We start from the raw sequence: 17,788 nt of genomic DNA on the forward strand, positions 1-17,788 counted from the left end.
TAGATAGATAAAATAAAAATAAAAGCTACACCAACAAAAACTGTGGTTAAATCTAACATTTTGTTCACCTACTCCATACTTACATCCTTGCAGCTGAGTGGGCTTGCAAAACCTGACTTCTGTGCTTACAAATTTCGTTTGGGTTCATGACCCCTAACTTCATGGGTACCTTCACTATCACTCTATAGTACTACTATAATTCCCTGGTACATTTGCCCTCCCACTCTCCTTGTTTCCAGAGCCTCCAAAATATCTCCCCTCTTCCTCATTCTCAGCTGATTTATCTGGTTTCTGTTTCACCAAGAAGAGGAATTTGACAATTTCTCACGCTGTATTTACCAACTTACCGGTATCTACTCTGCCTTCCTTCCTGTTTATAGATGAACTCTATTTCACGTTGAAAGTCAACCCCTCCATTAGTCTTTTAGATTCCCTCTCTTTTCACCTATCCAAGAACATTACTCCAGCAATTATCTCCTTTTACTCTTGTGTCATAAATTATTCCCTCTCTACTAGATCATGTCTATCACATAAAAAAATGCCACCAAATCTCCCACATTTCCTTCTAACGTATGCTCCATTTCCCTGCTCTTCTTTATAGGAGAACCATTTTAGGAGCTGTCTCTACTTTGCTTACTCTGATTGTCTTTTGAATCCATTCTCATCAGGCTTTTATCTCTATCACTTCATGTAAACAGCTCTTGTCACCATCAGGAATGAATAGCCTCCATGTTGCTAAATGCAGTGGATAAGTTTTGATGTTCCTCTTCCTTGGCATAAACATATTTTTCACTTGGTATCTGAAATACCACTTTCTTTTTTTCTTCCTCCCACTAGGAAGCTGGCCACTCCTTCTCTGTTTCTTTTGCAGGTTGTTTCTCATCACTCTGACCTCTAAATGTTGAGGTGTCCTATATCTCAGTCTAGGAAAAATTCTATTTTCACTCTACACTCACTCATTTCCATCCAGTCTCAAAGCTTTTAATATCATCTATATTCTGAGGATTCCCATATTTTTATCTCTAGCCTTGACTGGTCCCTTGAACTCTAGACTCTCACATTCAACCACCTAATGACATCTTTACTTGAACTTTAAATAAATGTCTCGAACTTAAAATGTTCAAAACTGAATTCCTTACTGTTGCCTGCTGCTCAGTCCTTCCTCTAAAATCCTGTTTATCCTCACAGTCTTCCCATCTCAGGAAATTGCAATTTCACTCTTCCCATTGTTCAGGCCATAACCTATATAGTCTCTGATTCCTTTCTCTTACTCTCTATATCCAATCAATCACAATATCTTGTTAGTGCTACCTCCAATACAAAACTACAATCTGACACATCTCAAATTCATCCTAATTTCTTCTAACTCATCTCCATGCTTCTCCCTTTGCTCCCCTACAGTCGATTTTCTGTATTGCAGCCCAAGTTCTCACTTCAAAACTTCTGTCAGTTTAAAATCTTCTGTTGGGCTTCCACTTCCCTCAGAGTAAGAGCCAAAGTTCTTACAGTGGCCTGTAAAGTTCTAGATTATCTCATTCACCATTACTTGTAGACAGAATATAAGATGTCCCCTAACGTTCTCACTTCCCTGGTGTACATGCCCTGCATAATACTCTCCCCTTGAGTGTGGGTAGGACCTGTGAATATGATAGGATAGTCCCTCCCTTTATAAGGTTACCCTATCTGCCCAAGGTGATGAGATAGTCACTTGTGTAATTACATGTAGGTGGCTGGGGTAACCTTGTAATAGATACCATCTTAGCAGATTGGAAAGAGAAATTCTCCTACTGGTCTTGAAAAAGCAAACTGCCATCTTGTGAACTGCCTTTGGAGAGGGCCGCATGGTAAGAACTTGAGGGTAGCCTCTGGGAGCTGAGTGTCACCCCTGCTGATAACTAGCTAGAAATGGGGACCCCAGCCATGCAGCCACAAGGAAATAAATTCTACCAACAACCTGAATGAGCTAGGAAGTGGATTCTTCCCTAGAGCCTCCATGTGAGAATATGGCTCAGCCTACATCTTGATTTCAGTCTTGTGAGACCTTGAGTAGAGGACCCAGCCCAGACTTCTCATCTGCAGAAACTGTGAGATAATAAATGGGTGTTGTTTTAAGTTACTGAGTTTGTGGTTATTTATTATGCAGCAATATAAAACTTCTACTCTTCTAGTCTAGTATTAGTCTTCTAGTAGTCTCTTCCCCATCTACTACCCAACCTTAGCCACATTGATGTCTTTGCTCTTCCTTGAATATGGGGACCATATTCACTTAACTCTCTTCGAGGCCTTTGGACCATCTGCTTTTTCTGCCTGGAAAGATCTTACCCCAAGAAAGACATATGGCTCACTTCCTTACTTCCTTTAGCTGTTTGTTCAAATGGCATCATGTGAGAGAGGTCTGTTCCAGCTACTGAATATAAAGTAGCAGCCCCAACCCAGCGCTCACCCACCTTCTTACTCTGCTTAATTTTTCTCCATGGCACATACCACATTGTGATGTATCATTTACTTATTTACCATAAGAATTCAAGCTCCATGAGGGCAGGGATTTTTTGTTTTCTTCTCTGCTGTATTCTTATGCATGGAATAATGCTTACAGCATAGTTGGTGCTTAAATGTTTGTAAGTAAATTAATATTTTTTGTTACTTTGACCTTATTTTTATATTTCTATGGAAAATTATAATTTTGGAAACTCTTTTTTTGGTTAAAAATGTCATATTAAAGGAGAATAAAGAAAAAATATTTAAAAAACCACAAGATTTTATAAATTAATAACAGAAATTAAAAAAAATCCAATTGCAATTAAGCATAAAAATATAAGCACTAAGAATTATCTGCTTTCAGAGTGCATGCCTCATTGTGCAATTTAAAGCTTAGTGAATTTGTTACTACACAGGTTTGAAATATATTGTACTCCAAAATTATGTTCATATGCTGTATAACTTTGACCTTTTAATGCTAGCTTTTTAAAAAAATATCTCTTTGCACTATTTTCTACCATTAAAAAATTGACATAAAGCCAAAAGCACAAAAAAACTGATAAAAATGTATATAATTCAAAATTTGAATATTAAATATTGACCCATCAGTAATATTTAATACTAATTATTTAATAATTGAATCCTCTAATTCTCCTTGCCACTTATCTTCAGAATATTTTCAAAGTATTTAAGAATATTTTGATTGGTTTCATGACATTTGCAAACCATTCGTGTAAAGACTTTCTGCTGTAGGAGCGTGTCCATTTTTAGAAAGAAAAAAATTTTTGCTTAGTTATCTATCAAGATTGTTTGTACCTGGTTTTAAAAATGTATATTTTGCTTGAAAAAAAATTTTTTTTGCCTTTAAAAACATTCTCTATTACATCAGGTTTCCCCAGCAATCTATATATAACCTCCTATAATTTCTTTCTTGTTACTATTCCTTCCCTCTCCCAATGGTCTCTGCTTAATATGCATAGAGCTCTTTTCCTCTCACTCTTTTTCTTTCTCTTGCTCAAAATAAAAATTCATGAAAATAAATATAATAAAGTAAATTAGCCTAACAAAAAGCCTTAGCAATACTTTCTCTTTTGTAGGTCTAAACGTGAGTAATTTCAGACAGTAGGTAGCCGGTTGGTTTATCCCATGAACAGGAGCCATTGGCTTGGGCACATCATCGTACCTCCTGTGTGAGCATTTTCCTCTCCAATCTCTGATGAATGCTCCCCATTGTTCAGGTGGAAATTTTCCTTTCACATATGGCGTTTCTATGTGTGCAGATATTTTGAAAGCATAAGGCATGGGATAAATTGACACTTTGACTCTGCCATTGCAAATAAATGTTGCCAGAAATTAGAAGATTCGCTTCACATGGAAGAGGATAACCTTTTAATAATTTGGTTTCTGTATTCCCAGACTAACTGGCTGTTTTTGTTTGCTATTAATTCATTATCAGAGAAAATGGCTATATCCTTTCTCATTTATTCTATCTTGTAAATTAACATACAATAAAATTGACTTTTTATTGTTGTGCAATTCTATGAATCTTAACACATATATAGACTCTTGTAACCACCACCACAATTAGGATACAGAACACTTCCATCACCACAGAGAAACTCCCTCCTGCTGCCCCTTTGATTCATTCCTCCACCTATGCCAACCCTAGGCAACCAAGATCTGTTCTCCATCACCGTAGGATTTTCTTTTTGAGAAAGTTATGTGAATTGAACCATACAGTACGTATCCTTTGAGAGTGGCTTCATTCATTCAGTCTAATGCCTTTGAAATTCATCCAAGTTATTGTGTGTATCAACAATTTAAATTACTGAGTGGTATTCCATGGGATGGTTGTACCACAGTTTGTTTAACCACTCACATTAAAGGACCTTTGGTTGTTTCCAGTTCTTGGTGATTATGAATGGAGCTGCTAAAATATTCACATGTAGGTTTCTCTGTGACTTTAAGTTTTTATTTCTCTAGGGTGAATACCTAGGATTGGACTTTCTGGGTCATGTGGTAAGTGTGTGTTGAACTCTGTAAGAAACTGCTGCACTGCTTTCCCCACCAGCAGTGTGTGCGAGTTTCAGTGGCATCCTCACCAGCCATTCTAAAGTATACGGTGGCATCTCATAGTGCTTTTAATCTTCATTTCCCTAATGACTACTGATGTTGAACAATTTTCCATGGGCGATTTGCTATCTGAATATCTTCTTTTGAGACATGTCTGTTAAACTTTTTTGTCAATTTGTTAATTAGCCTGTTCGTTTTCCTGCTGAGTTTTGAGGACTCTTTATATATTTTAGATGCAACTTCTTTGTCAGATATATGATTTGCAAACATTGTCTTCTAGTCATCAGCTTATTTTCATTTGGGTAGCAATGTCTTGGAGCAAAAGTTGTCAATTTTGATAAAGTTCAATTTAGCAATTTTTTTTCTTTTTTAGATCATGCTTTTAGTGTCATATTTAAGAATCCTTTGACTAAGCTCAATTCATAAAGATTTTTCTCTGATGTCTTCTTTTAAAAGTTTTATATTTTTATGTTTTACATTTATGAACCATTTTGACTTTTGTTTCAGTTGTGAAGTTTAAGCAAGGTTTTTATTTTTTTCCCCCAAATGGATGTCTAATTGTGCTAATACCATTTGTTGAAAGGACTTTTCTTTTTACATTGAATTGACTGTAACTTTCTCAAAAACAAATTGGCCATATTGCCTCTCTATTTTGTTTCATTTATCAATATTTGCCTATTCTTTCACCAATACCACACAGTTTTGTTTTTTTTTTTTATGAGGAAGATCTGCCCTCAGCTAATATCTGCCAATCCTCCTCTTTTTGCTGGGGAAGACTGGCCCTGGGCTAACATCCATTCCCATCTTCCTCCACTTTATATGGGACGCCGCCACAGCATGGCTTGACAAGCGGTGCATCCGTGCACGCCCTGAATCCCAACCGGTGAACCCCGGGCCGCCCGGGCCATCGCAGAGGAGTACGCGCACTTAACCGCTTGTGCCACTGGGCCGGCCGCCCCCACAGTTTTGATTACTCTAGACATACAGTGTCTTAAAATCAGTACTTGCAATTTTTCCACTTTTATTCTTCCTCAAAATTATTTTGGCTATTCTATTTCCTTTGCTTTTCCTTGTAACTTTTTGAATCACCTTGTCAATATCGATAAAAAGTCTTGCTGGGATTTTGATTGGTATTGCATTAAATGTATAGATCAATTTGGGGAGAATTGACATCTTTATAAAGTTCCAATACATGAACACAGTTCGTCTCTACATTTATTTAGAGCTTTTTTAATTTCTTCCATCAGCATTTGTAGTACTTCAGCGTATAGATCTTGTACATTTTTGCTGGATTTACAACTAAGTACTTTATTTGTTTTGAACCTACTATAAATAGTTTATATATTTTTTTAATTTCAGTTTCTAATTGTTCATTGCCAAATATTTGTATGTTAACTTCATGTCCTGTAAAACCTTGTAGTTTCAATATTGCTTCTGTTTTCAAAACTTTTGTTGTGTTATTTGGACCTGTCCTCATGTTTGTCACCCAGATGGCAGTCTGGGACCAAGGAGTGGTCTAGTCCATAGATTATTTCTCAGAGTCTCTGATATGCTGTTTAGACCCACGCGTCCACAGCTTGCATGAGCCCAGGAGTTCATGAGCAACATTAGGAAGTCCCTTTCCTGAGCTTCTTCCTCTCCACACTCTTCCCAGCACGTTCCTGTTTCCTATGGCTTCCCTTTTTGATCCTCCAGCCAGAAAGCTGGGGTTTTATTTTCCCTTCTCTGCCATGCAACGGCACCCTCTTCTGGGGCCAAGAGGCAGGAAAACAGAGAGAGAGAAAAAGTAAAGGCATTCACCCCACGCCCTTGGGATTAGGGCTCCAGTCAGAGGACGCGTTCCTTCCTTCCTAGTTGTAGGCTCCTGCAGTTCCTCCTTGCTGCCACTCTTGTTGCTGGCACCACTCGATTACTTGGGGGCTGGGGCATGAGAGAGTGGAAAAAAGAAGAGATTTCTCTGTGCTTCTGAGTGTTAGGAAACCTCTTTTCTGTTCTTTGAGCCAAACTAGAGAGCTTTCCTGGAGCTCTCTCTGTCTACACCAATCGCCACCTCTGGGTTTGGGGCTGTGTTGAATCTAGGTCAGGAGATATCATAGAGGGAAAATGTGATAAACTCACCTCTGATTCAATGGTATTTAAAATTCTGATCTTCTTCCCCAATATGTCTGGTGCTATTTGCTTTGAGTTCTCAAATAGCTACTCTGCACGTTCTGTCCAGGTTTTATAGCTGCATTCAGTGGGCGTGGTGTGCTTACTCCATCTTACCTGCAACCACTTATCTACCAAGGGGCAGGTCATAGTGTCCTATTAATTTTAACGTCGTTTTGCTTGCCTCTGAATCCTGACAAAGACATTTACAAGATGCTAATCTTGTTTTCTCACCTTGCTGACAGGATATCTCTTACATTCAAGGAGAGAGTTTATATTTCACATTTAGCATTGAAACAACAAGTTTCCAAATATAACTTACTATATATATTTTTAATAGGGTCATGAGGAAGGAAAGATTTGTTTTAGCTTATTTTTATTGAGGGAATTCCTCATATTTGGATAGAAGGTTTTCAGCAGTTAACAGGAATCTACAAGCGAATTAGTCTGAAAAACTGATAGTCAACATTTCTATGATGTGCTCCTGAAGCTTTGTGGCCAGACTATAACTATAGTACTCATTACCATACACTAAAGTATTTTTATATTTAAACTTAAAATCTTTTACTTTTGGTTACATAAATTTTGTGAGATAAGTAGGTTGTTTTACTATCTTCATATTTTATAGCTGGGAAATCTTTATAGAGACTGAATTGCCTGCTCACAGTCACATAGCTGTTTACTATGAAGAGCCAACACCACAACCAAGGACTTTGTTACTCAATGTTCACTGTAGTTTCCATTAAACCATACTCCGTTATTTAATGGTGTGTCATGACATGGATCAGTTTAAGCCAAAAATACTGAGCTGTCCATAACCCTTGACAAGTCCTGATATAAGGTCTTGAAAGGCAGGCTATACTTTGGACTCTCTGGATAGTCACTGGGCAGTGTCTAAAGGCTTTTAACAGAGGAAAGAAAATAAATTAGTGACAGCAAGGATTTAAGAAGAAAAGTTGAGATGGATGGGATGGAAGAGAAAGATACTAGAAGATGGGAAGTAGGTTCTTCAAGTGTAACGTAAGAGAGGTGATATCACCATTGGGAAGGGACACTTGTAAGAGACACTATAGAGGAAGAATCAGTAGAGCTTAGTGACTTATTGGAAGGTAGGGGCAAGGCACAGACAGAGATGGAATATTCTGTGGTTTTGGTCTTTGGAGAATGATATCCTATCGATGTAAATAAGTTGGAGTTTGAGGAAAGGAAGAGTTAGGTTTCAAGCCTACAGAATGTAAACTATCAGGACAAAAGGAATTTGGAGTTCTAGATCAGGAAATCAGCACAGGGTAGGGAATATAGACTTGTGGTAGATCCTCATAGAACAGACAGTTGAATCCCATAATAATGGAGGGAATTTCTGAAGGCAAGCTTGTAATGAGAAAAGAGGAGAACACCAAGGACTAAACCTTAGCGTGTGTGAGCTAGAATCTTAAGAACTACTGAAAACTTTTGAGTATTAGTTTGAAGGTATTATACAACTCCTGACATTTGTGAATTTCAGCCAGAATAGAGGTGTGTTTAGTTATACATACTTAAATAGAACTCTCACTTCTGTGAGCCTTAAGTAAATCTAGCATAGCCAGGTAAATGTATTCACCAGAAAGGTCCTCAGGGTGCACTCACTCACTAACTCCATTCGTTTACTTATGGCCTTTGTTTATTTTCCTGTCTGGGTGAGATTTTCATTTCCCAGTTACATGTGTAGACGGTTTAAATGCAAGGCATGTCCTGCGGCTGAAGATGCCTGTGCATAACACCAGGACTACTTTATATTCACAAAGACTGACGGTGCTAATGATGGCTTTCCCCTGGATGTTTACAGAGTCATTTGTTGGTTTGTGTCTCTGTGGCATTTCCAAAATAGAGGAGTTATTTACATGTTGCTGTTTAACATTTCCAGAGGTGTTTTTCTTCTTTTTGCTCTACTAAGGATGGTACAGTAGATGGTAAAGAAGTTTAGAGAAGGAGTATCATTACGTTGTCCTTCGTTGGAAGACTTTCCTTCAGTCTTCTAAAAATGTTTGTATGTTTCAGCATATGAGATTGAATATTTGATTAGGAAACATTAGGGGAGTTATTTTAAAGGCAGATTTTAAAGAACCTTAATCACTAATATATTATGCATGCTGAAAACCTGAGTGAAAAGGGAGTGTCGATTTGTATTGCTGAAATTGTGCCCTTCTTTGTCTTCCCTCTTGTTGGCATGGTTAAATATTTAAGTGCCTCTGCTGAGGGAATTAGGAACTTGATGTTGTGATCAAAATACTAGAGCGGCCGTGAACTATCCATCTTTTTACTTCTCTTACAGATCTCTGCATTCAACAGTGGTAGTGGCCTTGCAAGAGACTGTGAAATGACATCGTTTTTTTTTTTTTCTTCATATAGATTGAGATAGTTATTTATTATTGCAGCCTGTTCTTATTGCCATATAAATTGCTAGGAAAGTGTATGAAAATTGCTTTTGTTTCTGGTTCGGTCAAATTTGTATCCTTGTAAAAATACCGAGATGCAGTGCCATATGGCAGTAAATACACAAACTATATATATAGGATATTATAGGAAAAACTAGCCCTATTATTTGACTATAAGTGTTAAGTTACTTTCCAGATTTGGCATGTATTTCATTTGTTTGGTTTGTTTTGGAGGAAGGTTGGATGGGAAGGTGGGGAGTGAGGAGAGGAGGCTAGACTGTGCCTGAGATTTTTCCCAAGGCTGTATCAGCCTATGATGGCCTATGATGCCTACAATGGAATCATGTGATGGAATCACAGGAGTAACTAGTGCTGATATGATAGAATAGCTCTTAGAGACCAACTCTCTGTTTTGCGGTAAAGGAAACTGAGATCCAGAAAACTGAAGTGATATGGCATTGGTCATATAGCTAGTTAACAGCTGAGCAGGAGGTCATACTTGGGTTTCTTGATTCCTAGCCCAGAAGTCTCTTCAATATATCTTCCATGCAGATATGATGAATTTCCATTAGATAAAATTCAGTAGAATTTTGGTGATGAATAATGGTTAAGCTGTAATTGCTAGCCTCCGGAACCTGATGCGTGATAAATTAAAAGCATAATTAAGCACTTAAGAAGGAATCTTTTCTAAATTTCTATGAAATCACCTTTGAAATAGCCTTTGGAATCATGAAATAGATATTTCAATCATGACTCTCCTGATTGAAGAGAAGTGTTGAATATCCATACTTGATGTGTGGTAAATTGTTACAGAACAACCAGGAAGCTGCTTCCACATGTTACGTTCTGGTTCATTGACAATGTGAACCATGTTTTTTGGGTACTTGGGTTCAGTTCTTTAGCTTACCTGGATTCCTCATTCTGTCTCCCACAAATCTCAGATGAAGAGGCATGTTTTAAGGTACTCGGAGCTTCATGTCTCTTTTGGGGAAACATGTTTAGGGTACTTAGAGCTTCATGTTTTGGAGAAAAAAAATGATTCTAGAATCCCTCTAGTGTCACTAGATTAAGCAGGCTCCTTGCTTTGATTCCAATCTGGGACTAAGTGGAAGCCTATAGGAGACCAAAAGGCATAAAAATTATTTAAAAGGTAGGCGCTTTTTTTAAAAGGAATAGTTGGAGCTATAGTTCAGAAGCTTACTCCCATAGTACATTGCTTATTCATCTAGTTTTACACTTTGAAAGGTTCACTTATACATTGTAATTAGTTAGAAACTTGTGTTCTTTGCACTGCGAGGAATGTAAGCTTCATAACGTCACCTGTTATTACTAAGTCTTTGTGTCTGGAATAAGCACTTAATCACTGTTGAAATGCATGTGCCATGAGATCCTATAATCTTTTACTATAGTCTTGGATGCCTATTTTAGTAAAATTTCTGGAGAAAATCAAATTAAATATAATATAAAACATTAATGACAGTAGCAATTCTGTTGATGCTGCTACTGCTACTACTACTGCTACTACTACTGCTACTATTACTACTACCACTACTGCTGCTGCTGCTGCTACTATTACTGCTATTACTACTATTACTAGTAATACTGCTATTCCTACTACTCCTAGTAGTAGTAGTAGGATAAAGAGGAGAGGGAGAAGGAAGAAGCACTTATTTTGTGTAAGGCATTGTGCTGAGCATTTTACATAAATCATGTTGCAATTTAATCCTCACAACAAAATTATCATCTCCATTCTACAAAGGAAGTTTCACATGGTTAAGCTCCTTGCCCAAGGTCACGCAGCTAGCAGATAGCTCAGACTCCTGAGTTCACACTTTTACCATTAGGGCAATATTATTTTGTCACCCGGTCTTGGGAGAGGCTGTGAAAAGTCTACCCTCTGCTTCAAATCATTATGGCATTATTTGGTTTAGTTCAGTAAATAAATTTAGAAAGTTATACGTAGGCTTTGCCTTCCTAGAAGTTAAGCTAGCTCAGTTTGCTCAAGCAGAAATTATTAAACAATTTCCTGTGAGAAGAAAAAGTTATCTTTGTTACTGGTGATCAGTTTATGGGACAAAGGCCTGCAAATCTCTAGAAAAAAAACTGTTTGAGTAACGCCAACGAGAGTAGGCTCTTATTAAACTCTTTATTTAACTACCAGGTACTGAAGAATTGTGCAGAGATATGTCACATCATGACTTATGACGTTATTATGTCATTTTCAAGTGGGAAAATGGTCTAATGAATTTTTTAAAACCACCCCAGAATTGGAGCTAATATAGTTTTTCACAAAATCATAGATTATACTGTCATTCGTATACACATCTTTTTGATGAATGTTTAAGTTTTCTATATTAGTTTCAAATAATTGAGTCAATATGATTTCCACTGATTTAAAAATCACCAAGAAGCATTTTACTTCATATTTTAGTAAGAAATCTTAATATACTATTTAACAAGTAAATCACTTGTCTTTTTCTACGTACATAATCTTTATTTTATTACATTATGACATTATATATGTATGTCATCAGAATTTTCCTGTTTCAGTTTCTTTAAAAGCATAATTCAAAAGGTATGTTTTGATTTGTTCTTTTTATATTTTGAGAAAAACTTGCCATGATGTAGCAACATAATTGGGTTTCTATTTCATCTACCTTATTCATTATTTTAATTAGCATTTTGGTAAACTACTTATACTAATTTTTCTATTCCTCTTTTATGACACCTCTAATAATAAAATAATGACATTTAGAAGGAATTGGTTAGCCGAAAGACACCATTTGTATTCAGACTAAAGTTAAAAACAAATTTGAGAAAAGAACATGACTAAATAAAAAAAATGAAATGTCACATGATTAATACTAGTCAATTAGGCTTAGATAGAAGTTACAGCAACATATCACACCTATGGGGTGGCTTACTACCTATTTTCAAAATGAGATTCAAGGGAAAAATATCATTATGTGTGACAGTGTTTCCATGGTATGATGGCACCATTTATTCTGTATGTTTTGTTGCCCAGAGAAAGAAATGAGAGAATCTTAAAGAATGGTGATTGTTAATTTTTATCTTTCATTATTATTGTCAACCATAAAATTTGTATGTGGAAGACAATAATGATGATGATATTTTTTTTTATTAAAGTATAATTTCCATTTTATTTTTTTCCAGAGGACAGTTTTTCTTCAGTCCTTAACGACTTAGCTCTCTCCATGGGCTTTGGTGGGTTGTGGGGTAGCACCTGCAAGTCTAAATCTGGGTAGGGGTGTTCGGTCCTTCCGGACATCACGAAAACAATTCCTGACTGCCTTGCCGTGAATGGCACAACTCACACAGTAATGTAGTCTCGCATACAGCTTGGGAGGCACATAGGTGTCGAAGACACTTGCTTCAGAAATGTCCCTGATGGCTTTGGCCTCCACTATGTTTTGAATGACAAACTTCTTTATGGCCTTGCCCTTGGGCACGCACCCGGCGCTGTTGGTGCAGCGAATAGGCTGCACATGGCCGCGGCCCTTTTTGGAACGACCATTGTTCCTTCTTTTCTTGGTCTGTCTCAGGATGAAGACCCATCTTGAGAGTGCAGCCCCGAGAGGGTGATGATGATAATTTTAACAATAAAAGTGTCATCATCGTTAAATAGAGAAGAGTTGTTCAATGACCAACAGACTTGAAGAAGATAGAAACCTGGGTTTGTGGTGTTGCCACTTTGTTACCTTAGACGAATCTTTCCATCTTTTTGAGTCTCGGTTTCTTTATCTAAAAAATTCATGGGTTGTGTTAAATGATGTCTATGGTTAATTTCTGTTCTGTGTGTACCTTTACTTTCTTATGTTTGCTGGGAGAGAATCTTCTTTACCTAGTCTCTTAGAAAAATGATGTTAGGGAAAAGGTACAAAATCAGATGTTGTAGCCAATAGCCTGGTCAAAGAGGAATATGAGGATGTTTATACTCTTTTCTATTTTATTCAGCTGTAGTTTCGGTAATACATGTGCACAATATCCTTTGCAATTGATATAGAGGAGCCATGGTTTGTCGTTGTAGAGATGTGGAGTTGCCAAACAGGGCCTGGATCCATGATACTTGCAGCTACTTCTGAGAGCCTTGAGGAGGTTTCGCCTTCATGAGCTCATTTTTGACAGTCCGTGCACTTCCCGCACAAATTCATAGTTAATTTTCTTTTGAAATTAAAAACAATATCAACACTATTAATATATTTTGATGTGTTTTAAGCAGATTTGTTTAATTAAAACCAATGAAGGTAAATAGCAATGTTAGTGGTTTTCAGAAACAAACATGTTTGAACATACTTTAAGGAGAGAGAAGATTCTTACCTTTCCATTTCATTTATTTTTGGTTGCAGAACTTCAGATGGTGGTAAAGTTGTTGGCACCATAGAAGTCAGTGTCGTGAAGATGGGGGAGATTGAGGATGGGGAAGCCGACCACATCACGACAGATGTGAAGGGACAAAAGGTAGGGTCTCAGTCAGCTCATTGCACAAATTAAATTAGAAATGATCAGCTCTGCCAGATGCCTGAATCACCAATACCTCTGTGTAACGAAATCTCATTATTCAAAAGCTAAATGAGAAATCAGCTTTGGAATTGGAATACGGTTAACTGTGTTTCATCCTCTGAACCAGAGGGCCTGTTTGCATGGAACTATGCAAAGCCATGGCCATTCAGAGGCACCTTCTTCTTCACTGCTGGCTCCCCTGTTGACACTGTGTCTTCTCAGTTGGAACAAAAGTATTGATCACTTGCATTTGCCGTAATTAACCCTACTTGAGATGCACAGAAGATTCTAGGAGGGCTATTGCCAAAAATAACCACTTCTCTATTCTAAACCAGCTTCTCTTTGGAAAGAGATGCAATTTGAATTTGGATTTCATTTTTGTGAATGTGAAAGAGGGCACATTTAATGACTTTGTGCCTTATGAAATTGCAGAGAGAGAAGCAGGAAATAGTATAGAGAAGAGGGACAGCTCTGGAGGAGGGGTAATGCCGGCTGGAGGCAAAACAGCTTCCTTGAAGCCTGGGATAAAGGCCCCACTGCATATAAATACGTGTCCAGGATTTTTACTTTCTATTCTCTAAGACAGAGAAACTTGATGCAAGTATTAGTCTAAATTCCTATCTTAGGAATTCAATTGCCTATTTTATTGAGGCACAGGGGACAGACTTCAAAACTGCTAATAGTTTTTTTCAGGAAAATGAGCTTGCGTATACACTATAATTTCTACCTTTTCATAGATGAGCATTGTTTAATGAGAAGGCCTATTGTGACTTAATTTCTGGCTTAGTGTCCCTTATCTGGGAGCATGTATGATTTTTGATACTGAGGAAATATTTACATGAGAGGTGGTGTTTATCTAACACTTAACAAATCATTACCTTCACAAAAAAATCTAAGACTACCTTTCAAAAACATATTGTTCTTGCCCCAGAATAAGCTGGGGTTTAGGGTCATGTCTGATGCCCCAAGCTTTATTCTTCTGTGTTCCCCTACACTCCCCTGGAACGTATTATGAAAGTATTCTAAGGAGGCCCAAAGTTTGAACCATGTTGCTTGCAAATGTCAGGGCCCTGGTGAAGTTTTGCAGCAGATCCTATTAGGGTTTGTATATTCAAGACTCCTGTCTTGTGGCTAGGTCCCTTCATTCAATCCTGTTTCCTTTGGAGTTCTATATAAGACTCATATTAGTCACCACCACATGAATGCTTGTATCAAGATTGAGGAGGGAGGGTTTGGAGGCTAAACAGGGACGGAGAGCAGAAATAGGCAGATAATTGTGCCTGGACCTATGGCAGTGTGCCAGGAGACCAGTAGCAGAAACACCTCCCGTGTCAAAGTAGGGCTACCTTCCCTGCCTCTGACCCTATTATTAGCCACCTCTCTGTTTTCCTCAAAGCTTGCCCATCCCTTGACTCCTTTGCTATGTGACTGTTATGAGGTAGTGCAAATTGAATCATGTTCTTTTCATAAATGGAGAACTTGATAGCCAGGAATATGCTCCACCAAAGTCCATCCTACTTAAAAAAGCCTTAATTGAGCTGTTCTAGAAATAGGAGGTGGCAGTGTCAGCGTGTACTGTGTACGAGTGGTAAATTGACTAATGTGGTAAACACAACAAGCATTGTTGACGTTAGCTCCGTCCTGTCAGGATCCTCAGTAAACCTTGACCTTTTGTGAAGTTTCTTTACAAAGTTACTATAAACTCTGTTGGCAATCCCTAGGGATATTCATGATTGAGTGACGAACATGTAGTAAGGTCCACTATGTGTGATATTTAGAAGAATTATGTAGAAATAACTATCTCAGTGTTTTTCAAAGTGTGATCAGAATCATCTGGAGTGTTGGTTAGAAATGCAAATGCAGGGACCCTTTTGCAGATCTGCTAAATCAAAATTTCTGTGAAGTGTATTAATGCAATCTGCTACTAGCAATGATCTATATCCTGAAGTTAGTGATTGATTGAAACATATGAAAAGACAAAGTAACTGAAATAGTGTTGGCCCCCATTACTTCCTTCACCTCATCCTCTACTCCTATTTTATTACTCACTTCAATCCAGCTACATTATCTTCTTTGCTATTCATTTAATATTCCAGGTACATTTCCAACTCAGGTCCTTGCACTTTGTTAATCAACCTACCTTTGAACCATTTTCCCAAGTAACTGTGTGCTCACTCTCTTACTTCCTTCTGGTCTTTATGCAAAATGTCACCTTCTCATTGAAGCCTCCTCTGCCATTGTATCTAAAATTGTAGTGTCTACGCCAAACTTTCTATCTCCCTTCTCTGCGTTTTTTTTATCCTTAGTACTAATCACTGTCTAATGTCATGTACATTTTATTTATTTATCTCATTTATTGTCTATTTCTCTCACTAAAATTAAACTTCATGAGAGAAAGATATTTGCCTGTTTTGTTCTCTCCTTTACTCCCAGTGCCTAGAACAGAGCCTGACACAGGAAAAATGAATGAATGAATAAATGAAGTCAATTTTACTTTGAAGAAATAAAATCTAAAATTGTGTCCTAGAAGGGAAATATTTGGCTGCATATAATGCTATACAAACTGATTGGTCAATAAATAAAGCCTAGAAAAAGGATGTAGTGAAGAGTATAGGATTATGAAGAAATTTTTAAAAAACAACCTTTGAAGTAAGTAGTCAAGAAAAAATGCTACTAGGGAAAGGAGAATTAGGAAGCAAAATCATCTAATCAGGTGATAGATGAGAAAACCCATGTAAATAACAGCCAGCAAGATGAACTGATACAGCCACCATCCTCCCCTTTGCCCTGCACGGAGATGCCTCTTCTTGTCAGGGCAGAAGGGTTGGTAAGAGGCATCTTCCAGTGAGGCTTTGCAGGGGCTGAGTTCAGGTCAGCTGCTGCCTTGTCTCTTCCTTTTGTTTAATGTCTATATTATGTTTGAATGTAGCACAGTACTAATGATCAAAGTGGTGGAGATTTCTACAAAAGGAAGGAAAATGCCTTAATTATTTATGACAGTGGCAAAGATGGTATAAATGGAGTTGTAATATGTTTCCTTTTGACTATGAACCCAATCTAACTAGTGTTTTGATGACCTGAAGCCCTTTTCTTGTTATTTTGCCTCCATACTTTGAAGTGGTTTTTAAGTGGACTTTCATCAGCCGTGGTCAGGGAAGAGGTTGAGTCCTTGGGTCGCTAAAGACCTGTCTCAAAATGTTCCATCTCTTTATTTTCCCCAAATATAAAATTGAAAATAATATGACTGGCCTTACTTACCTTGTAGGATATTTGCAGGCATATAATGTTCATCATTTATTTATCAAACAATACTGCCTTCTATGTTCTAGGCGTTCTCCTAGGTTCTGGGTATTCAGCAATGAACCAAATAGACGCAGATGCTGATTTCTGGGGAAGTACGTAATAGAAAATAAACAAGTAATATGTTGTTGATCAGATGGTGATATATGCTATAAAAAAAAAGACAGGGAGTGCTGGGGTCTAGCGAGTGCTGGGCTGTGGTCATTTTATACTGGATAGTCAAGGATAGATTCACTCATAACATGATATTTGAGCTGAAACATACAAGAAATAATGTGGAGCAAGATGTGGATATCTGAGAGGAACAAGAATTCTGGGTAGAGTGAATAGTAAGAGCAAAGGCCCTGAGGTGGCAACATGCTTGTTGTGTTAAGAGAACAGCAAGGAGCCCAGTGTCACTGGAACTGAGGGGTTGAGGAGGAGAGTGGTAGGAGTTGAGGACAGAAGTTCATGGGACAGGGAAGACAGATTGTGTACTCCCTTCTAGGCCATTAGACTCTGAGCTAAATGTAAAGACAGTTGAGGATTTTTGAGTATAGTCTAAAATTATCTGATTCATGTTTTGAGAGGACCATTCTGGCTGCTGTGTTGAGTAAGGCCTGAAAGGAGGCAAGAACAGAAGAATAGAGCCTGGTTATTGCAAGATTCAGGGTAGAAAGGAAGATGAGTTGGATCAGGGTGGTATCGATGGAGAAAGTAAAATGGGGCCAGACTCCAGGTGCAAAGGATAGCCAAAGAGTAGAATTACCATGTGTTGTGAAAAGGAAAACTGAGAGAAGCAGGTGAAGGAGGACAGGAAATTTTGAGATGTTAAGTCTGAAATTCCTCTTAGACATGCAAATGTAGATGTACGT

General features: G+C 37.7%; 1 protein-coding gene and 1 pseudogene across 1 annotated transcript in view; one reads left to right on the plus strand and one right to left on the minus strand.

Moving 5' to 3' along the window:
- The window catches only part of INPP4B (inositol polyphosphate-4-phosphatase type II B), a 380,123-nt gene that overhangs the window by 160,347 nt on the left and 201,988 nt on the right, over nt 1–17,788 (plus strand). The window contains exon 8 of the mRNA XM_087437582.1: nt 13,481–13,592. Within this exon, the coding sequence (XP_087293708.1) occupies nt 13,481–13,592 (112 nt within the window). The remainder of the gene's footprint in view (nt 1–13,480; nt 13,593–17,788) is intronic.
- LOC147915842 (small ribosomal subunit protein eS26 pseudogene) lies at nt 12,274–12,888 on the minus strand (annotated as a pseudogene).

The sequence above is a fragment of the Ceratotherium simum genome, chromosome 12 (genome assembly GCF_057802395.1).
Source record: "Ceratotherium simum simum isolate JZ-2026a chromosome 12, ASM5780239v1, whole genome shotgun sequence".
Taxonomy (NCBI): Eukaryota; Metazoa; Chordata; class Mammalia; order Perissodactyla; family Rhinocerotidae; genus Ceratotherium; species Ceratotherium simum.